This window comes from Hakea prostrata, chromosome 4 (genome assembly GCF_041222555.1).
Source record: "Hakea prostrata isolate BN-2017 chromosome 4, UWA_Hpros_2, whole genome shotgun sequence".
Lineage (NCBI taxonomy): Eukaryota > Viridiplantae > Streptophyta > Magnoliopsida > Proteales > Proteaceae > Hakea > Hakea prostrata.
Window position 1 is genome coordinate 14,018,667 of NC_142603.1, and position 23,129 is coordinate 14,041,795.

At 38.3% G+C, this 23,129-nt stretch overlaps 2 protein-coding genes across 2 annotated transcripts; both read right to left on the reverse strand.

The window, feature by feature from the left end:
- Positions 1-5,808: 5,808 nt before the first annotated feature.
- LOC149018075 (putative acetyltransferase At3g50280) lies at positions 5,809-8,882 on the reverse strand. Its single transcript, XM_089152404.1, has 2 exons — positions 7,884-8,882; positions 5,809-6,612 (listed from the first exon to the last, which is right to left on the reverse strand). Exons 1-2 carry the CDS (start codon positions 8,573-8,575, stop codon positions 5,919-5,921), a joined length of 1,386 nt encoding a protein of 461 aa, XP_089008530.1. The 5' UTR covers positions 8,576-8,882; the 3' UTR covers positions 5,809-5,918.
- An 8,995-nt stretch (positions 8,883-17,877) lies between these two features.
- LOC149018076 (AP2-like ethylene-responsive transcription factor TOE3) lies at positions 17,878-21,876 on the reverse strand. Its single transcript, XM_089152406.1, has 10 exons — positions 20,773-21,876; positions 20,662-20,687; positions 20,530-20,560; positions 20,356-20,443; positions 19,872-20,017; positions 19,760-19,804; positions 19,592-19,683; positions 19,329-19,507; positions 19,035-19,220; positions 17,878-18,944 (listed from the first exon to the last, which is right to left on the reverse strand). The coding sequence occupies exons 1-10, from the start codon at positions 21,276-21,278 to the stop codon at positions 18,678-18,680; spliced, it is 1,566 nt and encodes a 521-aa protein (XP_089008532.1). The 5' UTR covers positions 21,279-21,876; the 3' UTR covers positions 17,878-18,677.
- Positions 21,877-23,129: the final 1,253 nt, after the last annotated feature.

Below are 23,129 nucleotides of genomic sequence, written 5' to 3' on the forward strand. Positions count from 1 at the left end.
GGGCTGGCCTAAGGGCTAAGCCCAAACCATACTTGACCTTGCTAGGCCCAGTTTGTAACCCATATGCACCCTTCTATTTAAAAAAGTCATGACTCAAAGCAGATTTTGGCTGTTCGGACAACAGGGTTTTATTCACTCCCCTATGTAGGGTGGTCAAGAAAACAAATTGCACCAGGGATTAAGCCCAAATAGGCATTATTGCAACTATTTCTTGATTGCATGATTTTTCAAGCTACGCAACCCATGGGGCTTTAGGGATTTTTATTTGCATAGTCGCGGTCTAAACACCACGTTTATAAAACAAAATCCAACGGTTGGGATTAAAATGTGAGGGGTATAAATGTAAATATCTTTTTTGTTTACCTTCAACTGTTTCCTATTTTAAAATTTTACAAAATCAACCCTTTCTCTCCATCTGACCGGAATGCTTCACCGTCGATAATAATTAGCGCGTGTCCCAACTCACCGTGAGTAAAGGAAATTAACGGAACCCAAACAACAATGGAGACTAATAAGGCCTACAACAGTGGTTCCGAAAAAATTTGAAGGCTCGAATCCATTAATGGCCTCTTACCAAAAAAAAATACATTAAACGGCCTTGGATTTGTGAATCTAGTTTTTAAGTCTTTCTCTGGTGTAAAATTTAGGTCATTGCCAGTGGTTTCCGCTGTGCACAAGATAGGAGGAATGCCTAGGAGTCCCTTCAGCATGATAGGCAATATGACGGTGCATCCTCGCCGGTTTCTCGAGGTAGATGGGAAATTCGACCGACGTGTAAGCATGATTGACGCAGTGGTGAGCAACCAAGGGAGAAAGATGCGAATGGGACCTAGTGGTTTAGTAAATTTCCACGTTGCACTAGCATTAGCGACACTGGACATAGCCGACAGCAAAGGAGAAACTTTTTTTCACTAATTTTGGAAACAAAAAAGCCCTGATCTTCAATGGAGAAGAAGCAACGACGAGTGCTGCTTTGTCTTGGCACATGCACGCCTAATTAGCGAGATCCTCATCTTCACAGGTGAAGCGTCTGGCAAATTTTCATCCGAGATCCTCATCCTTGACGGTGAAGTAGTCAGGGAGAGAGAGAATGGTTGATTTTGTAAATTTTTAAAATAAAAACCTTTGAAGGTAAAAATAAAATAAAATTACTTTTACATTTGAACCCTGCATTTTAATCCCAACCTTCGGATTTTGTTTTGTAAACATGGTGATATCTGGACTGTTGGCTGCCCGCAAATAAAATTCCAGGGCTTCAGACAGAATTTTACCGTGTCTGAATACTTGTTTTGTGGAATTATCTTCAATCTAGTGTCCATAGAGTGGTGAAGACTCATACTTCCTTGTGAAGGGGTTATGGTACTTCCTCGTGAAGAGGTTATGGGTTTAACATTTGTAGATAACATATATAATACTCCCATCCCCTATATATAAAATTGTCGTGCTAAAAAAAAAAAAAAAAACAAATCTTTCAATCCTTAGATCCACTCGGGAAAGGGCTATTTTTACACCCAACCTCAAGATACCCGGGATGAGTTTAAATCCTGATTTGGGATTGCCATGACAATGAAACCTAAGTAGATTCCAACTGCTTTTTAATCCTTAGAGCTCGGGGATTGGGTCTAATTTGGGAACCCTATCATTTTTAATTGGGGTTGCAGCGCCCAGTGGAATCAAGGAACCTCCATGACAGGTTGAATTTGATACATTGGAAATAACCTAGTTTACATTCTAATGGCCTCAAACGAATCTTTCTTAGCTATGTATTTTTCTCATTGTAATGAAGAGTTTTGAAGCTGTGTTGTCTCACTTTGAACGATGGTAGACTAAACCATGGTTATGTTGGTGAAGGTTTCCTGCAATTGATGTAAATAATGGAGGTATTACAAGCAGAGAAGATATGCTACAATCCCTAAACATGACAGCCCATAAGTACAGGGATCATGTCTATAAGTATTAGAAGAATAAAATGCAGTGGTGCAGAGAAAAAAAGCCAGACCATCACACTGGGTTTAAGGCAACCACTGGCTATTGTATGGGAGGGAATTGAAATCGACAGTAAAATAATGATTCCACCCAAGAAACAATATTTCTAATTAAAAACTTGAGATTAAAAAAGGAAATCTTCTCATCAAATTTGATGGTCCTTTGCTATTTCTTTGAACTACATCAATGTCCATTTATATATTAACTGGCAAAAGAATTAGCTGACAACATGAATTCAGTTAGATTATTCTCTATAATTTTGAAGCCCCTGACACTAATGTGGATCATATAGTATTCCATTTGCAGTTATAATTTGCCTTAAGATCTGCCACCTGCATCTCGGCAGATGAAATTTTGGTGATGGTGAGTGCTTGTGAATTTTTTTTTTCTGACATTGTCAGCCATGGTTAAATTGCAGGTAATACCTTTTGGTTCTTTAGAACTTTACATTCTTGAATCTTTCCAAGTCTTTCCGTGGTTCCGGGATTCTCAAGTTGAAAAAAACTTGGATTTCAACATTTTATTTTTATTGTATGATTCTCTTTCTGAAGGTGCTTCCTGGCTGATGATACACCAGTAGTGTTCAGAATAGATCTGAGATAACCTTTTATTTCTCACTGGAACCATCCCTCAGAATGCTTCCTTGTCAATGCACAAGCAATTCTCAGTAGAGGGAGATTCTAAACCAGCAATTCATGTATACAGTAAATCTGAATAATTCACATAGAATACAATCATATTCTTATAGTCACCACTAACTGTGGTTCTTGGTCTATCCATAGCAAATGTATTCTATCATGTCACACAATATGCTAATACAAACTAGGTAGAAGAACCAAATTGATATTGCAGAACACTTTGTTCACCCTAGGCAAAAACTGATCTCCTTCAAAATCAAATCCTATCCCTTGTAACTGCTTCAAACTTGCAACCCCTGCACGGGTGGCAAGGAAAATTATGATACAAGGGCCAAGGTGAAATGAGGATGGTAAGATGGATGAGTGGCAAAACTAGGAAGGAACCAAGGTTGAATCAGGATGTTACGATGGATGAGTGGAAAATCAGGGAGGATAAAGTTAGGAAAGATCATGCCAAAGCTAGTCTAGGAGTAGTTACGATAAATGATAAAATACAAGAAAGTCCAAATGAGGTGGCACAGTAATGTTGAGCAATGCCTTTAAATGTTCCTGGATGGAGAAGTGATTTAACATAGACAGATTGATAGAACTAAAAGAGCTAGGGATAGACTTAAGATACTCTTAAGAGAAGTGGTTAGAAAGGTTATGCATGGGTTGGACCTTGTATCTAGTATGACCTCAAATATAATTGGTTAAAAGGCAAGGATCTATGTAGTAGACTCATTGTTCACTTGTTCTTTGTTGTTGACTTATTGTTGTAGACTCCACTAAAGATGATTACCAAACTCCCTTATTTCGTGTTTGTTCTTTTAGATGGTGAATGTGTTCATGTCTGTTTGAAATCAATTGCTAATGCTATACCAGTTGGATAACAGGAGGCTTGGGTTTGGAAGACAAATAGGTCTCTGCCCACTTGCAAGAGCAACATAGCAACAACACACATTTCGTTTGGAAATTGTAGCTTTGTGGGAGTTGTTTGTTTTCTAATTTGGGCGGACTACCTCAGCTGTTTCACAAATTACTTATTTGTATTCCAAGGGTATGACAGAGGCTTTATCCATAAGGCCTCAAATTCTATTTTCTGTGTCCTAATTCTTCTCTTTTCTCTCCCTATTATTTATATTTTTCTTTTTATATAGGGAGAGAAATTTTCTTTAAAATCTTTATGATCGATTTGAAAATGCATTTTACGAATTATTTTCTAATTTAGAACCGAGTAACTAAAGGTTGGACTATATAAATGGTTCGATCTAATATGGCAATTGGCAACACTCAAATCCGGGAGTTTTGGGATTTCGTTATGGCTTGAGGTTCAGTCCAAATGCGGGGAGTTTTGTTGAATTTCCGGTTTCGTATTTTTTTCTTTGAGGTTCATCCGGGCTAGCTTGCGCGTATCTCGATTACATCAGGGAGCTTTGTCGTCTGCAAGGGTCGAACCCATGACATCTCCACCGAAAAGTATGGATCTTACCACTCTACCAACTTACATTGACGGGTTTTTTTGTTTTTATTTTTATTTTTCTTTTGTTTTCAAACATTAACATTTCATTGCCCTGATAAGATGCATGCCATGAATTCTTGAGGAGTCATTAATAAAGCATTTGTCACAAGTAAGGAACACAGAATAGCACCATACATAATTAGCATGATATTTGATACAACTATTGATTGTCCATTTCCATGAAAATAAAAACTCATTGTCCCAAAATATTCATCATATGTCATGTCTTTGATTTCATCTCTCAGATGATATTCGATATATGCACATTAAGTGTAAAAGAGTTACAACAATGAAAATTTAAATATCAAGAATAAGGTATTGGAGAAAATCAATATATTAAAGAATTCAATTTGGCATTTATATGTTCTTCCTAAGAATATTTTTTTAGTTTTCGTTTTTTTAAGTAAAGAATGAATTGGAAATACTAACTATTACATACAGACATGTGCATGCACACCAAAATTGAGTGATTCCTATTAGAAGCAAACTAACTTCCAAAGAAAAAAAACTAGGTCAAAACAAGTAGTCATGGGTCACCCAATACATTGGAGAACTTATTTTGGAAACTAATTTCAAAAGAAGACAAGCAACTTGTGCCATCTTTAATGGGTAACAGCTAACAACCTAAGAAGTAAAAGGGAGAAGAAGTAAAAGAAGAAAGCTGGAGGGAAAACTGTTGATTGTCACTACTTGCCACTGGTTGAACGGTCATATTAGGCTGTTTGGGTTTTGCCAAGCTTGAAGAACAACATAACTAAGTTTTTTTGTAATCCTTTTTTTGCAATTCAATTGAGGGATTCAATGTTGGTTTAGTGCACATTTATTAATAGTGTGTGAGTTACCTTTTAAAATTTAGACATATATAAATCCAATTGGTTACCCGACAATACAAATATTTTTTGATAAGAGAAGTTTTGGATTTGGAGATTCTTAAAAGAATAGAAATATGAATTCGAAGACAGATTTTAGACTTGAATTATCAACTAATGCTTGCAAGTGTTTGTATTTCAATCAACTAAGACATAGGATCACAGGCTTGGATGGAAATTTCAATGATGTCGTTATTTTTTGAATTTGTTTGTTCATTACTATCATTTATTTAGGATTCATACTATATTCTAGCTAGATGGTAGACCTTGGTGTCGTAAGGTTGCTCCATTGTGACCTACTAGCTATGGCTTCCATTGAAGCAACAACAGAAAGCTGCATATACCCTTTTCATGTTGTATTCTCAGAGCGCTTCGCTTTGTATGTGAGGGCTTCCATATCATATGAGTATGATCAACAAATAACCTTAATGGGTTGGTTCAGTTGGCAAAAGACGAATACCTCATAATGAATCTAGAGTACGTGCCTTCTTCAAATTTATATTGAAGCTCATCGTATACTTAAATTATATAAAAACTAGCCTAAAAATATAATTAGGTTATAAAACATACTATTTGTCATATTTGTCCTGATTGCAATTGAATACACCTCAATGCTGATTCCATTGCATGAAACATGAGAAAGCCCAAGCCATTTGTTCCTCTAAGTCGGCAGCAATTTTGGGAGGATATAAGTTTGTGCTCAAGAGCATCATTTTTTAACCTCTAATAAATTAATCTTCATTAAAGATCCCATCATGGAGCATGCTGTTTATGATGCCTCTCATTTTGGAGATTGTAGTTTTAACTTTAATTCTAAAAGAATTCAACGGTGGAAGCAACTAATTAATCTTCATTAAAGATCCATTATGGAGCATGTTTCTTTATTGCTTGATAAGACCTGCAAAGACATGATTTGCAAGCTAGCTAGTACAGTTGGTGTGGTGGGAGAGCAGAAACTGCATCCATGAACTCTGGATCGGATTCAAGAGCACTCATAGATTCTGGTGGAAGGCTTATCTCCAAGTCCACACTTCCTCCTCCTTGGCGTCCTGGATATGAAGCCACTTTCCCATCAAATTTGTTTGAAGATCCACTTCGAACAGCCTCTGGTTTTCCCCACCCAAAATCACACCCATACATATTGAATCTGGGTGAGCTTCCCATAAAGACATTGCATGGGGCACTGAAATTGCGATACCTGTAAATTTCAGGACTCTTGATCCACTCGTCTAGCCAACTCCGCACTTTACAGTCATTGTGGTTATTCACAGCTTCGTGCAATAGCCTTGCTGCCCACCCAATTCCATGGCTCAGCAGTTCTTCAACAGTGACGGTTGCTTCTACAGCCTCAATGCAGTTGCCGAAGTAGTCTGGTGATAATGGTGGGTTGATTCTTGATCTATCATCGATGGCCAACCTGCAAGTCGTTTTGTGGTGACTCTGTAAATAACGGCGTGCCCGTGTTACACATTTCCAGACAAGTGCAGACAAGGCCTGGAAGGAGGATATTGTGATGGTGTTGGTTTTGCATTCATAGTTGGCTTTAGCTTTGAGGCTTGCAATTGATTCGGACGGAAAATGGAAGAACCTCACTCTGAGCAATGTGGGTGGCAAGTACCTGTGAATGAACTTGCATGTTAATCACACTACTAGAGGTGAAAACCACTATACTTTGCACTTAAGGTGGTTTCCAAACGATGAGTTCGTATCGTCTCCACTTCATGCATATAGTCACACTCACATGAATGTGAGACTTACACTCACCGAGTCTGCTTGTGTTAGACAGGAGCAAACTGAGTCCCACTCATATGAGTGTAGCCAAAGTTTAAAGTATCGGTATCAAGTATCGTATAGATCAAATGATTTTAAGAGACGTATCGTCCTTGATCGAGTATTGTATCGCTCTAGCTAGTGTGGTTTAGCGTAACTCAATGGAGAGACATATTGAGATGTATTGTATCGGTTGGGTCAAATATGGATACGTATCGGCTAGTATCGTATGATAACGTGGGATACTTTAAACCTTGAATGTAGCTATATGAATAGAGGGGCTGGCATGATAGAGAGGATTCAAATTACTAACCAACTACCCTCTATTTGGTTGAGCCCAAGTGAGATTTTCATGTTACTTCCCCTCGAAGGAGTTTAAGTGAGACCTTTGTTTTTTGTGTCTGAGGTTCATTTGAGTCAGCTTGCACGCACCTCGATTACATCCTCAGATGAGCTCTGTTGTCCACAAGTGTTGAATCCATGACCTCTCCACTGAGAAGTATGGATCATACCACTCTACCAATCTTGCATTGATATAGTTTAAGTTTAAGTTTATGTGAAACTTTTGCTTCGGTCCTAGCGCACGACGGTCAAATCGGCCATCGGATCGAAATTTGGTGGTCGACAAGACCATCCTGGGCCAATCTGGCCCAGATCTGAAGCAAAGTCAATAGAGTTCAACGAAAAATGGAACCCTACTCCCAGCTACGCGGTGGCAAGTGGCAAGTACCTATCAATGAACTCGTGGGACCCACTACAATTTACTTCCAAAGTAATGGCAAAGTAATCCAAATTATCTACGCCCCAAATCCCCTCTCACGAGGCATTGATCACCCAAATCACCTAGCCGACTAGGTCAGATAGTTGTGAACTTGTGATAGAAAAATCTTAGGGGTACTAGGTTTTTTTTTTTTTGGTAAATATCTTAGGGGTACTAGGTTGAAGATCATATTCTTAAACAACTACCCCTCTATTATTTGATTCGAGTACGTCCAAGTGCCCATGTACTTTCCCTCAATAATGAAACTCCGACTAAGCAATAAGAGTTAAAACACACAAGAAAACCAAAATAAAAAATGATGGAAGCACCTTGCTCAGAGCAATCTAGGTGGCAAGTACCTGTCAATGAACTCATCATGGTGAGTGAAAGGTAAGTTGATAATAGGGCCATGGCCATTGGGAAACCAGCGAGCAAGCTTGAGGACTGGTGGGTGCACGATGTGATCCTGCTTTCCCTGGAGCATCCCGCGGCATATGGTGGCCCATGTGTTTAAGAACTGCCAGAAGGAAACACCATCACCGATTATATGGTTGAAGCTGCATGCGATGAAGATTCCATCCAGTAACTCGGTCACCTGCACAGCAAGTAAAGGCAAGGTGTGGCCATCGTGGTTGATAGCTTTGTGCAGCAGAAAGAAAGAGTGAACGATGGGGTGAACATCGATGGAGTAGAGGATTTCTGCCACACTCAAGTCTGCAACAGCGTGGACAAAATCTATTCCTGGGTTCTTGTTGCAATCCAGAGATATAGAGTAAGAAGGAGGATCTTCTTTGTTATGAGTGACAAGGTGACCGGCAAGGGGAGGGAAGTGGAGGAGGGTTTGAGATAGGGAACTCTTAAGGTGGTCGATGATGGAAATGGAAGAAGAAGCTGGGGAACGTTTTGAGAAGAGAAGACCTTTCTGGATGTAGTTTATACTGAGCAGGGAGAGGTCCCAGGGATTCAAGTGTATGTGCTGTGATTTTTCTGAAACGATCTCCGGCTGGATGGAGCATCTTGAGATGTGCTGAACAGCAGGATGACTTGCCATTACTGGGTCGATATGTATATTTGTATCCAGTCGCTTCACCTGTGTATGAGAGCGAGAGAGAGAGTGTGAATATATAATGGCTTTCTGATCAGACTATCAGATTCATCAGACCGAAGTGGAGATCGCCGGACAAGTTTCTCCTGGGTAAGAAGGAATCAACAAGTGTTGCAATGCATGCAGTTTCTTCTCCAGCGTTGCTAATCCAACTGGAGCGTCAACAGTTGAGAGGTCGATAACAAAATGGTGGTGTCGTATCTGGGGATTGATTTCGGTGCAGCAGTGCCCTTGCAGCCAACGGCTGGTCTTACTGAAACACGAATGGATAATAAAACTTTACAGTGTGATAAATGGATTTTTATTTGTGGCAGCCATTGCTTCCAGCGCTTAGCGGCTGAGATCGAGCCATGTGTGTGAATATGAATCCAACGGTTGTGAATGAAAATGTTGAAATATGAATATAAATATAATTTTTTTATTAAAATAAAAAGTCAATCGATATTTGCCAACATTAAATACAAAAAACCAGAACTTACCCTACCAAATTTATATGGTACGTACGGTTTTGGTATTAAATTGATGCAGAAAAAAGGTTTAAACACGGTATCTAATGAGGTACAATTTTGGTACGAACAAACCAAAACCAATGTTACTTTTGTTATTAGTTCGTTAAATTCCTAATGAAATTGTAATCAAACAATAGATTGATAAAATCTGATATTAACAGAGACAAAACAAGTAAATCTAAGAAGAGAAGTGAATGATGAAACAAAAAAGTAAAACAAGGAATTAGGGAAAGGGTAAATGTAAAGTGTTTTAATTGTAAAATTACATTTATATTTCTTAATTTGGTTCGGTACGGTTTTAGTACATACCAACAGTATGAGTACTTGAAACCGGAACACACTGAAGGGTGCAGTATTAGACGGCGAGGTTTGTTACGGTTAAATAGTTTCGGTACACAGTTGACACCCTTATCTTGGCTTTGACACTATTACATGCACTGGCCCCTTCCTCTAAATTAATTATCCATACAAAAGGCCGCCTGGGCCGGGTGCAAGTAGGCTCGGCCCACCTAACAGCCCTGAGATTCCATCATTGGCCCATTAAAACCATGCTGCTGCCTTCCTTTAGTGTCATTCGAGCCCAGGGCCCATCAGATGCAAAGCGGACCTCATATGTTATGCTGTTCTAGCCCATCATTACCCACGTCGCGGCCCAACTGACCCATCAAGAAAGAACTCAACTCAGGCTAACCGTGGGCCTGAAGGTCAAAACCTCAGCTCGGGACTTGCAGGGATTTTTCCTATTTTGAGGGGGACTAAAGAGTAAGCTCACCCTCAACCATACTATAGATTGGTGAAGGTCACGTCATGATTTGTAATAAAAGTCCATTCTTAAAGCCGTGATGGATCGGTCGATACGAGGATGTGGACTTTTATGCCCAAACAGCTCGGTATGGGGTTATCAATATCATCTCATCAAACTGAAGCTTCCATTCATTGAAAGCTTTTAGTCCATCAACATCAATTCAATGTGAGTTTTCTTCTCCTTCAATTCTCCCTTACACAACACGGATTGAAGATGTTAATGGATATTAAAAAATTGTATTCAAAACCAAAAAAATGACTTATAGAAGTTTCTTAGATTCATTTGAAAGCCAATATTAGATGCAAATGCAGACAGAGGGAGAAATCTTGAAGGTTTACACCAAGAAGGCACCAAACTAGAACTGATAAAAAAATTTGTTCATGAAAGAGATTTTCCACTTGTAAGACTAAGTGATTTAAATTAGGGAGCATATGTAGTTGATGAGAAGAATGACCTAACATATGATATGATACCAATAAAGGAACTAAGGAAGAATGATGAGAAACCAGTTTGGCTTATCAGAAAAGTAAAGCAAACACCAGGAAAGTGGGTGGAGAAATTGCATCAGACACTAGGGTGATTGCATTTGAATAAAGTTGGAATCAACAAGAGCACCGACTTCCAATCCAAGAAACAATTGAAACAAGTCACTGAAAAACTAGGTATAGAGACCTTTTAAGGCCTCAACAACACAAGTCTGGTGTCTGTATTCGGAAAGTTAGGTGGTTGGCACTCTTGTCACGGCTTCTATGATTCATATGGTTGCACCACCCAAAGAGGATGAACAGTAAAGAAATGGATTTAAAGGTCAAAGTCATATGCCCTTAAATGGTATTGCTTCAAAGAAATGGACTCTGGTGTTTGAAGCTGAAGAAAGTTGTTGTTTACTTGTTTGAATACTGTGTTTGAATTCAACTTTGAAATTAACTCCACTCAAAAAGAACTTTACCTTCGAAAGCACACACATCTCAATCCCTTGTATGGATTTGTTGTTGACAATGTTTCCGTTTTGAATGGTTACCATATTGAAATGTCTCTTTCCTTAAAAGCAAAACTTCAAATCAAAAAGACAAATGTGGAAGTTTTGATCTTAAACTAAGACAGAAAGTAAGCTAAATTAAAGAATTAAATCTCTTTTGTCATATTTTAATTCTAGGTTTTGGGCCATATTCGGTAAATTTAGATACAAGCCTAAATCAAAATCCATGACTCTTTGAGTTTAAATAAAAAGGGAAGAAGATGAAATAGAAAAAGAATCAAGTCTCAAGTTGTTCCCAAAATGAATGGCGAGGCCATTATGGCTTTTTCGGGTAAGTATGGATCTTTTAAGTTTTGTCCATCAGGGTAAAGGTTTGTACTCTCCTCACACTTCTTTACTATACATTAGGAGAGGGTCCACGAAACCCATTAGATGTAGGTCCCTCCTTCTAATGTGTAATGGAGAAGTGTAAAGGAAGCACAAACCTCTACCCTGACAGATAAGTTCTTACTTAAACATCTTCTCATTCATTGCTTAGGTTTTAAAGACGAGTTCCACCCAAAATCCGTGACATGGAAGAGGAAGCCTTTAGAAGCTCATGTGATTCTGATAATAAACTATATAAGTAAATGGTGATGGCATCAGATATGCATAAATATGATGTTTGCTCTACTTAATTTAGATGAATTGAAGAAGCTGAAGAGGTGCCATAAATGGGTCATCAAAGCATCATGAGTGAGGGATGAAACAAGTGGGGCAAGTTGAGATGATTAACATCGGTCATGGTCCTGGGGTACCTTCATGAATTTATGACAAGCAGGGCTTGAAGTATCTATCTGGTTTCTATTTGTGGATAGGAAACCAAAATGAAGCAAGAAAGATGGTTGGAAGAAAGTGACAATAAAAGAGAAGAAATAAAGTCATTGGGAAGGTGAAGGCTGTGGATACCTAACGTGTGTGAGTCTTTTTAAGTTAGTGGTTTCTCCTTTCCATATTAATACCAACTAAATGATAACGTATGGCTTGAGCTGATTGCTGTTGTGGCCAATTAGAAACCTCACTAACCATCTCTCTGTGTCGTCCATTTCCAATGTAAACTGGGTGTCACTGTCCACAACCCAACAAACACGCCATGTCCCAACTTTTGGAGTTATATCTGAAGTTTACACAACAAGGAAGGAAAGACCAACCCAATGAAGCATGAGTGTATGTATCTCTGATCCCTTATGAGAAGAGTGAAGCTCCATGGATGAAAAAGGAGGGGGTTAAAAAGCTTTTATGACATACTGAATGAGTTAGAAGAGATAAAACCCAAGTGGGTTCTGTAGAGATTCTGTACTCTGGACCACAATGCATGGGAGAGAAGGAGAGAAGCAGTACTACCATGCAGTGGTTACTGTAAAACATTTCTAATATCAAGGAAGGGTTGAAGCTGTACTGGAGAAGAAGGGTTTAAAGGTTTCCATAAATTTGAAGGGCTGGTCCAAACTGTAGCACTACTTTAAACAAGAAAGCAAATTTGCTTTCCAGGTTTCATTGCCGAGACAGATGGAGAGGCTTGTGCTGTGCTTCTGCATGCACAGAGAGAGAGAGAGAGAGAGAGAGAGAGAGAGAGGAAATGTAAGTTGGTGGCCTAGGGTGGTTGGGAAATGGATGAGAGGAGTTGGGAGTCTTGGGACTCAGCTGAAGAGATAGTGACTGGGCAGAGTAGATCAGAAATGGAAATCTTAGAAGGTGGGATCAACTACCCTGTTGGTACTAGATTTTGAGTTGCATGATAATGTGATACTTTTTCAAATGGGAAACCTTAAAGATATCCAACCTTTACACATTGAGTAGGGTTTTGCTAGCATCAGGATCCTCTCCCTCTAGTCCGTCCAACCACTGGATGAACGACACGCGGATGGATTTAATCATAACCGTTGGATCTTGGTTCATGACTTAAGTTCGGTTTTAAGCATGTCTTCAAATCCGACGATTGCAATGAATCCATCCACATGTCGTCCATCTAATGGTTGGACGAACTAGACACAGAGGATCAATCTTCATGGTTGTTAACTTGCGGAGACATGGAAGGAATGAGACTTTGAAGGACAACGTGGAAATTTTGACACTCGGATGGCAAAGTTGATCCGCCAAAATCATAGATGGAAAGAGGACCAAAAGTGTTATTATGATGCTACTAGTCCGAGGAGTCTCCAATGCCGGTCCAACCAAAGCATGAAATTTGGACAAAAAAGAAGAAAAGAATAGAAACCCACATATGACTAAAACTTTCATACTTATATAATAATTTAGTAATTAAAATTAAAAAGAAAAAGAAATATGTGTACAAGATTTTGTACATGCACAATTAAAACATATTGTATATTATACCAATAATAACCCAACCATGTATGAAAATCTCATTTATTTTTATACAAAATTTGTGCTAATATTTTTACTAAAGAATAGAAAGATGTGCCAGCATGACTTATATGAGAAGTTAGAAAACATCAACTATTTCAAAATCAAGATAAAGTGATGATTTCTTTATCGTTAAAACTATTGACAGCAACTAAGGATTTCACCTCTATTATATAGTTGGAAATTTTTTCCCACTTAGTGTCAACTTTCATAGTTAATTATGTACAAAAAGATGTTTCTTATACTTTATTATGAAAGTTGACAAATTAACTCATTAATTTGTATTTTAAAAGTATATAATATTCTGTCGTTAATGCAAAGTACACAAAAAAGTTATTAGCAATATAGTACAATAGATTGGGTCTCTTAAACTTAAATTAATAAAAGATTAGATCATAAGTACAAAGAACACAATGAATATAATAACCTTAAAAGGTGATTATGATGATGATGTTATATGATAAATATAGAAAAAAACGTCATCCATGATGTAAATCAAACGATTATTGTATTATTATTAGTTTCCTAAATCATATATTCCAATAATTTAAACATTTCATGGTGGGTTTTGGTCAGATAGATGTGGGTTTTCAAGGTGGACCACTTGGTTGGAATGCAAAGTCTCTATTAGAAGAGGAAGATGACAAGGGGACCTTAATTTAGTCCTTATGTCTTTAAATCTTGTAATAAGTGGTGTTTGTATTTGTGAGGTACAAGGTACCATGTAGGACCACTTTGTTTAGTTACTTTTGATCCTTAAAATTTTAAGGAAAAAGTATACTTAGTTGATCGTACTAGTAAAAATAAATGGGGTTTAAGAATTATATCATTCGAGAAATTCTAGGTGCCTAAAATGCATTTATGGTACACAAGGTAACTCAAATTAAACCTAAATTGAATGATCCTTAAAATGGGTTAGGTTTTGATTTTTGGAAATACAAATTGAAACTAATGGAGCCAAATCTAAATTAGACCAAATGGAACAATTCATGCCCTTATTATATATTGATGCATCCAAAATCTACTCAGCCTTGAGATACTTGTGGAATCACCTGTAAAATGGTGTTAGACGTGGCCTGACCGTGGAATCGGGAGGCCACCTCGGAAGGCTAAGTCGGTTATGGAACTGATAACAAAGCTTTGCCGAGTTGCAGAGCAAAAATTGAATATAATAATCTGGAAAACGATTCAGATACCTTCTTTGTTTGTAGGCTAGCTACTTGTTTATATAAGTTTTACCTCTTATTCTCGGTCATTGGATTCTTTCTTGATCCATCTTAGTGGCCGTCCAATTATAGGGTTTCAGCTCTTTTTTTCAGGGGCGAAAGCAGTTTCCTCTTGAGGCACGATCTCTCCCCCGCATCAGTGGTAGTTTATATGTTTAACACGATTGTCCATTCTTTATAGTAGCAGTAACCATTTATAAATCAATCATGTATCCCAAAATCTTCGAGTCACGTTCATCCTTGGAACCGCAAGATTCCTTCTTATTGATTCAACTAGACGTCCGAACCCTACCATGGATGAGCCGTACTCGACCGGAGTCAAAGATTGAACCGAAGGTAGACCCAGTTCGGTATAAATTTTCCCATATCATATATATTCCGGTATTATATTTTGTATATCAAATTCTAAAATATAAAGCGAAAAAAAATATTGAACCATGACCGAAAACCTAATAAGCTAGGGTTTATTAATTGATTTGGGATTCTCTACCTGCTAAGATAACGGATTATAGTCTTCTTTATATTCCTCCACCATATATTTAGGAGCTATACATCTTTCATCCAGCGTAGAGTTTTGTAAAATTATACATTTCTATTATTTCTATTTATTTTAACATTTTCAGAATCGTATAGAAACATTATTAGCCAAAAGTAAGAGAAGCAAAGAATCACTAATTTAATTTTTTTAATTTTTTTAAAAAAATGTGATGATGTCACTGCTTATCGAAGCAAAACCATTACACCTCTTTCCTTGTCGTCCACTTAGCTCCATCATCTCACTACATAATTATTGTTTTTTTTAATACAAAATCATATGATTAAATAATTAATTAAAGGAGATTGGTGTTTTCATGTTTTGGATGTTAAGAGAATTTGAGGTAGATAGATAGATTGATTAAGGTTTCTTTAATGTATAATTAACATCTTTGATTATTTTAGTCACCTTAATACAATATAGTATCAAATAATTTACCACTAAAGTTTGTGAATAAAACAAGAGACATTGTGAATTTGTAGTTTTAGATTTGAACCCCAAAAAAAGGACTAGTGGAAATGGTGATAGAATAGTAATATCTCAATAGTAGGGGCCTTTCTCATTGAAACCAGACAAACAACACAACACAAATGAGTAGTACTTGGTAATATTGGAAAAAAGCAAAACATACTTTGAGAGCTCCAACAAGCTATTCTGCCCCACCCACCACTATAAAAACTCTTGAAACTACCAATCAAGAACAACCCAACAAAACAGATCTCTTGTGCCTGCAAATCCCTCATGTCACCCAATCTACATAAAAGCAGCCATTTAGGCCTCTTTTAGCTTTACAGTAAAAATTATTTGATTTCAAAACTAATTTGGTAGTTGTCTTCTTTTATGTTAGAATCATAATTAATTATTAGAATTTTTTCCTACATCTTATAAAAAATAATAATGAATCGAAGAACAATAAGGAATCCACAAAAGAAGAAAGAAGATGAAATTTAGGTATGTATTGTACAAAGCATAATACTGTAAAGTAGCAAGAGATTAGAAAAATTTAAGAATTATGAAATTATCTAATCTTGATTTAAGAGACATTTTCGAGGATCATTGCTAATTTGCCATAGTTTTGAGGTGCATGTATTTCCGCCAATTATCTTTGGTTGTCCATGAAATGATTGCTAATTTTTTTGTGACCCTAGGAAGCATAGATCCAGATCCTCTCATCCTGTGTTGTTCTTTGTTTTGTCCACCCGATTGTGTAACAGGCGATGCATGGACTAGTAAAATTGTAGCTACTAGACGAAGAGGAATCATACCTTTTAAGAATAGGTTGATTTTGTCTCAACCATTTTGAAACAAAATGATTATGTTTCAACCTTCCCATCCAGAGGTTGAAATTTCCCCGCCCACATGTTAACCATTTGGTGGTCAATGGACAAAAGGCCACATACGATGGAGAACCATATCATCGCTGATACTCATGGCCACTACGATACATTTGATTGTGAAGTGGGAGATTCTTTGGTACACCATGAATTTTTCTACTCTTGGGATATTACTGTTTTCTTTATTCATCCTCGTGAATGCCAGCTTATTTGGATCAAACCTCCGGAAGGGTGGTGGCTATCATTTATGGGAGATTAAGGCGGCGGCAAACTATTTGGCTAGTTATGTGACTACTAATATTGAAATCTCTTTTCTTCCTAATCCCTACCCCAAAAACTCAAGAGGCATCGTCGTTGATGATGCATGAGGGTTTGTCTATTATCATATGTAGTATTGTGTATTTCCCTTTTTAATTAGTATACTATTAATTGCCTTAAAAAAAAAAAAAAAAAAAAAAGATAAAGAACCATCATAGGTTGATTCTGTTGGCAATGATCGGCTCTTTTTTTTTTTTGGTAAATCAACAATCATTCAAAGGTGAAAGCCGAGACATCATGAGTACAAAGCGCAATGGGCAAAGGAGATGAAAATGGCCTTTCTAGCTAGAGAATGAGTAATACAGTTCACATCTTTTTTCTTTTTTTTTTGTATAAGAGTTCACTTTTCTAAAATAATAAGGAAAATAGCAAAAATTGAGATGTAGAGAGACAAATTTGATATCTTTGACAATTGACTGTACTTCAAGGGGCACAAAGAGTTCCAAATTTCAGCCAGTTCATCAAAGATATATTATCTAATTTGATTTTAAAAATGATTGTCTCTTAGTGAATGGATCATAGGTTCAATTTTTGCTCAGAGTATATATAATGGTAACTCTTAATATATACAAATGCTTCCTTGTAGAAAACCAAGAAAAAGAAAACATACGACAGAGAAGAGCCGAATTCAAATAAACATATGTGGGATTGAATTCATCACCATTTCACATTAGTCTTTTTCTCATTCACATCATCAACAGAGAGAGAGAGAGAAGACTGAAGGGTGGTGGATGAGAGAACCGTAAGCCAATTTTTTCCAGCACGGAAGTGCTGTGCTAAGCTGCTCATGTCCATGTTGGGTCTCTCTCGTCATAATAGCGGCTCTGACTGCAATTTCCGTGAAACTGATTTCAAGGACAACCTCGACAGCGACACAACACCTCATCCGGTCATCAACCCCCAAGAGACAAAACGTCAAAACCATATTCCCAGTAACCCAGATCCTTCACTCTCTTTCTAGCTCTTTGAAATTTAATTAATGATGGCATTTATTCCCTTAAATGCTATACTGATGAGAACTCTCTCAGGGGCAGAGTTCTCATCAGTCATCAGTGAGATGTAAGTAATGGAAGGGACTATCAATTTCAAAAACAAAAATTAAAAAAAGGGCAGCAGATTTTTACAGGCACAAGAAATGGAAATAAGCTTCGCAATTCAGAGAATCTTGCCCTTATATTCCCATGTGTATTCTAGGAAATACAAGAGAGGGTACAAAAGAAGTAGCTTTCTTGGGTTAGATGAAACGCCTTGAAACAAACCCATTCAAAAATTAGAGGGCACAGAACACACTTCACTGCTCTGCAAATGACCAATCAACAACAGTAGAAGATGGCCTAATATATCAGTATCATTATAATAATGCTCAAGTGACCATAAATATAGACAATACGATTAGAAAAGAAAGGGGAAAGCAGCGAGCCTGAAAGCTTCGATTTGGGGAAGCAGAACGCACCAAAACCCAAAATCAGATTAGCTCAGGAGTTGTGTCAGATCCAAATTCGTTTGTAGGTGGTTTTGTTTGACCAGCGACCCAATATCCCCAAAAACGAGATGAGCTCCAAATGTGTTAAAACATTGATTACTGCACAGACCTAAATCTCTTTTGCGGCCTGGGGTTGTGGCCTTTGGGACCTTTGGGACCTTTGGGGCTTGGGCCCTCGGCGCCTCGGCGTAGGTTGTTTGGTCTCTTTTTCATAGACTGTCCAAAAGAAAGTGACGAACAGAAGAAAAGTGGCAAGCGCTACACGTTTCCATGATTGAAAACATGGAGTTGGTAGTATCAATTCCAACCGACAGATGTTTGCATGAAGTCTTCTTCAGTGAAGAAACTCACAAGGAAAAGTGCAACAGGGAGGGAGGGAGGGAGGGAGAAAGAGAGAGAGAGAGAGAGATGGCACAGCAGAAAGACTTGTTAGGGAGAAAGGAGGGGTGGTTGTCAGGTGGGTCTCATGAGAGAATGCAAGTCATTCTTCTGCAGCCAGCTCTGAGGGTTTATTATGGACGATGATGGGAATCCTGATGATGCTGCAGGGGTTGTGAACAGTTGGGGTGATCCAGCAACAGCAGTTGAAGCTGCCCAGCCACCACTAACACGATTAGTGCTACTGCCCCCTCTGTTGTTCCAACCAAACTGATGTTGCTGTGTGTCTCCTCCAGGAGCTAGAGACAGCCCTCCTCCATCACCATTACTCGTAAGCTCAAACTGCAACAAAAGAGACATAAACACAATTATAAACAAAGAAAGATATAAGAAACCAAACCAATTCATCGATCAAAAGTCAATCACACCCACTTGATAATTTAGAGGATGGTAGTGATGTTGCATGACGTGAACTGCTGAAGCTTCCCCATTTCGCTGCAACTCATTGGGCTTGAAAAAGGAGACAGTCGGGGATTGAATGCGAGTGTGGCTAAGTAGCCGATAACCCTCTCCTTCGTTGCTCCTATCTTTTCTATGAAAACTGCTGTGACTCGTCGCCTGCTCATCCAAACCAGCTTGTAATTGTTAGCCTACTCTAATCGAGAGTAAAATTTCAGACTTTTCTTTAATAAATTCATTTCAAGTTGAAAAGTTGGTGATGGTCACCTGGAGGTGCCTGAAACCCTGGTTGCAAGTTCCCCAATTTGTTTCAAACGCCATTGGCGAAGAAGAGGATTGATAATCCATGGTGGTGCTTGGTCGATTGTCATCCCTCGATTCAACAGCGTCTCTTTTGGAGGCTGAGTTGCCCAAGCTCAAATCCAGGTTGTGCTCGGCATCGTTGCCTAGATTCAAATGTCCATATTTTTAAAAGGGAAAACAAAATAATCAAAATCAGGACCAATCTTGCGTTACATAATAGGAGATACCTGACAAATTGAGCTCGTTCTCGTAAATGCTAGAATCAAAGTTAGTCACAGCTTCTTTCCCATTGCACTTGATTGCAGCTTTGTCGTAAGCCCTATTAAAGATTACAGTGTTAGCAGTAAACACTAAAACCCTTGAAAGCCAAAAAGGAACTGAACCCAGGAACTTACCTGGCTGCTTCAACCTCCGTATCAAATAGACCCAGATACACATACCTGCAAGTGATTGAGATTAGACAGAGAATTAGAATTTCCAGTTCTAGGGCACTAAGGTTTTGCTTACTTTTTTCCCAAGAACTGGCCCATTCGAGCTTCCCATCTTCCACATTTGTGCAAGGTAACACCTCTGAATTTCGAACTTCCTCTCGGATAGCCGGTGCTTTGGCGGCGAAGTACATGTACGAACTCTTCCTTCGTTAAATTTTTCATCTGTCACCCCAGATCACAATAAAACTACTTCATCAAGATCCATCGAAAGCAATAAACCCATACGATCAAAGACGAAAGCTTTTCATTAATAAATTTTTTTTTGCTATTTTAGCTGATTAAGTCTGTAGAGCTCGTACTTCGTAGGTTGCAAAAACCCATCTTTAACCTTCTATACCGAGCCACCAAGATAGTGTTTGGTTCATGTTGGGCCAAAAGGAATATTTAATTAATAAAGCAAGCATAAAAAAAAAACTAAAACAGAGAAGATAAGCGCCGGATGTGGCGATAAGCGTGTATCTTTCCCATTCTCTCCCCATTTCATGGAAACAAACACATACCTGTTTCATATCTTCTTCATAATCTTCAATACTGAAATTTATATCTGCTTCAACTCCCCGAAACTTGATCGCTGCTCTGTCATAGGCACTGTAAAAAAGAATTTTGAACTGATTTTAAGAAGGAGAACAAAAAAAACCCAAATAGGTAGACAGAGAGAAAATAACAGAGTTTACCGAGCAGCTGCATGAGCAGTGTCAAATCCACCTGGAACCAAAGAACATGTCCATTTCAGTATCAGTAACTGAAAAAAGAAGGGAATAATCAAGAAACAATTTCTCAAAATGGTGATTCTATTACCAACATACCCAGATAAACTTGTTTTCCACAGTCCCTGCAATTCAAGAAAAAAACGAGCTAAATAAGAAACAAATGAACAATTTTGGTTGAAGGCAGAGAAAGGAAGAAAGAAGCAGAACCATATGTGAGACTCCCAACGGCCAGTTCTCCTGTAAAAAGTCACACCACGATACTGGGAGCTTCGAGACCTGGGCCCCCGGCGACTCTTCTTCATTGGCTGCGAAACCTCGGCGGCTTTAGCAGTTGCAGAGAGAGGTTCAGATTGGCAGAATTTAACACCAACCCAGTGAGACCTTGGAAAAGGAACGGAAGCAGAACTCTGGGTTATCCCCATTTCCGGTTCCTCCCTAGGAAAAAACTGCCGTGTCACCACCTGTTCGTTGCTATTATTGTTATCGTTCTGGGTCGTCACAGGAAAACCGAAGATCTTACTGCTCTTCTTCCCATCGCCGCCTTCTTCCTCTTCTTCCTCCGATCCGTCTTCAATAACCAAAGCAGAAGAGCTCGAATTGTCGTTAGAAACCGATCCAACCCCTTTTCCCTTTTCATCATCTCCATCAAGTGAGGGTTCACCCTCAGACATCTCTTCACTCCTCCGATCAGGCCAGTCGTTGAGATCCCACATACCTTTTCTTAATTAGCCTTCAACTCTTTCCCCTCCTTTGCTGGTGGTCGGAACTTGCCCGATCTTTCCTTAAAGCTAGCTACAAATAACAGTCTAGCTTCACTGTTCATCTCTCCCCATCGAAACCAGAATTTGGGTTCTTTCCCAGAAAAACCACAAAAGAGCTCTGGTTGTCAAAAGGCAAAGAGGGTGTTGAAAAGATGAACCCAAAACTTAAATCCCCCAAACCCAAGTGCCCAATACAGCATAGACGAGGCAAGACTTGAGAAAGCTTAGCAAAAAGCCCTGGCCTTAAGGTCTCTTAGCGCTTCTCTCACTCAATCATTCATGTTCAGATACACGAACACACACACCCTCTCTCTCTCTCTCTCCCTCTCTCTCCCTTTCTCTCCCTCTCCCCATTAACCCTTTTGCTTTACTTATTACTCTCTTGCCTTCTCTTTGAGACTTTACTGTTAGTCTCTGTGTCTCCCTCCTGTCGTTATAAGATTTAAGCGAAAAATGGAAGTGTAAGAGAGGAGGTTTGAACAGAGGTTAAAAATAAACACAATCTCTTTCCTACACAGCAATCCCTCCCACGTTAACCAAATCGAAAAAGTATTCCAATTTCTCTCTCTAAATTACGCGCAAGACCACTAATGGAAATTGAGGAAGAAAGAAACATTGACAGAAATGGAAATGTGATAGAGAAAGAATTAAGAAAGGGCATAAATGCCAATCAACCCATTTAAACTTACAATTTTATATGATTAAATCATGTTCACTCAAAAAAAAAAAAAAATTCACCCAAAAAAGGGAAAAAAAAATGCAGTAATTAGAAAATTTTGAAGAGAAGTCGATGATATATGGATCGTCCGATCCTTTGCCCAAAGTTAAGCATGGTTAGTAATCCGCTAGACTTAATCATACCAATTCGATCAATAGCTTCATTTTTGAGTTTGATTGAGATTGAGAACCTAAATGTATGATATGAATACCAAATGCAGATAAGTATTTGATGAACTGAATTTGTGTAGACCAATCGACTAAGGGCACATAACCCTACACAAGAAATCAAGAATTCTCATAATTTTCTAATTAGGACAATCAAATATGGTCACCACCCCTCTAGGTCAAACCAAAATCAAATGTTCCCCCATGATCAAATGAAATCAACCTTTTTCAATAAGATATGTTGGTAAAAAAATACTATTAATCAAAAAATTAAAAACACTTCCTCATGAGGATAATGCAAAACATTACCTTTTATCTTGTCCTCTCTAAATCGAAGTAGATTTTTGGATTTTATCATTGAAGGGTTGCCTACTTGGTAAGGATCAATCCTTTTAAGTGAAGAAGTCACACATTCGACACTCCCTATATTATGTATAATTATTCCCACCACTAATATAAAACCTATCAATTCTTACTTTAAAAAAAAAAAAAAAAATCCCAGGTTCTCTTCCAATTTATTAGTTTTAATATAATCTTTTAAGATGAGATAAATCAAGGAAGGAATTTAGGGTTATTTAGGGAAGAGAAGTAAGACATATGTTGAGTAGCCTTGAACCCCTAGTGTGGGTGTAGGTGTAGTAGGGCTTCATGATTCATCAGTCATCAGCCATCAGAGCCTCAGGGGGCTGACTGTGATGAATAAAGGGCAACGAAGGGCACTCTGGAGTCTGGGCTATCAGAAAAAAGATATAAGAATAATAGGAGAAAAGGGGGAAAAATAAAGTAAGATTTTCAAAGATTCCAATCCAAGGGTAGGAGAATTGCCGTGTAGCTCCATCGGTTCTTGGGTCCTTACCCAGACCCACTTTAGAAGTCGCTGGAATCAGTGGGCCCCACGTCCCCTCTTTCTTCCTGTTG

Bases quoted from the DNA above. Each gene is read 5' to 3' on its own strand.
- LOC149018076 (XM_089152406.1), bottom strand. From the start codon at position 21,278: ATGTGGGATCTCAACGACTGGCCTGATCGGAGGAGTGAAGAGATGTCT. The intron at 19,684-19,759 runs GTAAGTTCCTGG...AATCTTTAATAG, and splicing joins ACGGAGGTTGAAGCAGCCAG to GGCTTACGACAAAGCTGCAA. The intron at 18,945-19,034 runs GTGGGTGTGATT...CTTTTGTTGCAG, and splicing joins ACCATCCTCTAAATTATCAA to TTTGAGCTTACGAGTAATGG.
- LOC149018075 (XM_089152404.1), bottom strand. From the start codon at position 8,575: ATGGCAAGTCATCCTGCTGTTCAGCACATCTCAAGATGCTCCATCCAG. The intron at 6,613-7,883 runs GTACTTGCCACC...GTTCATTCACAG, and splicing joins CATGATGAGTTCATTGACAG to GTACTTGCCACCCACATTGC.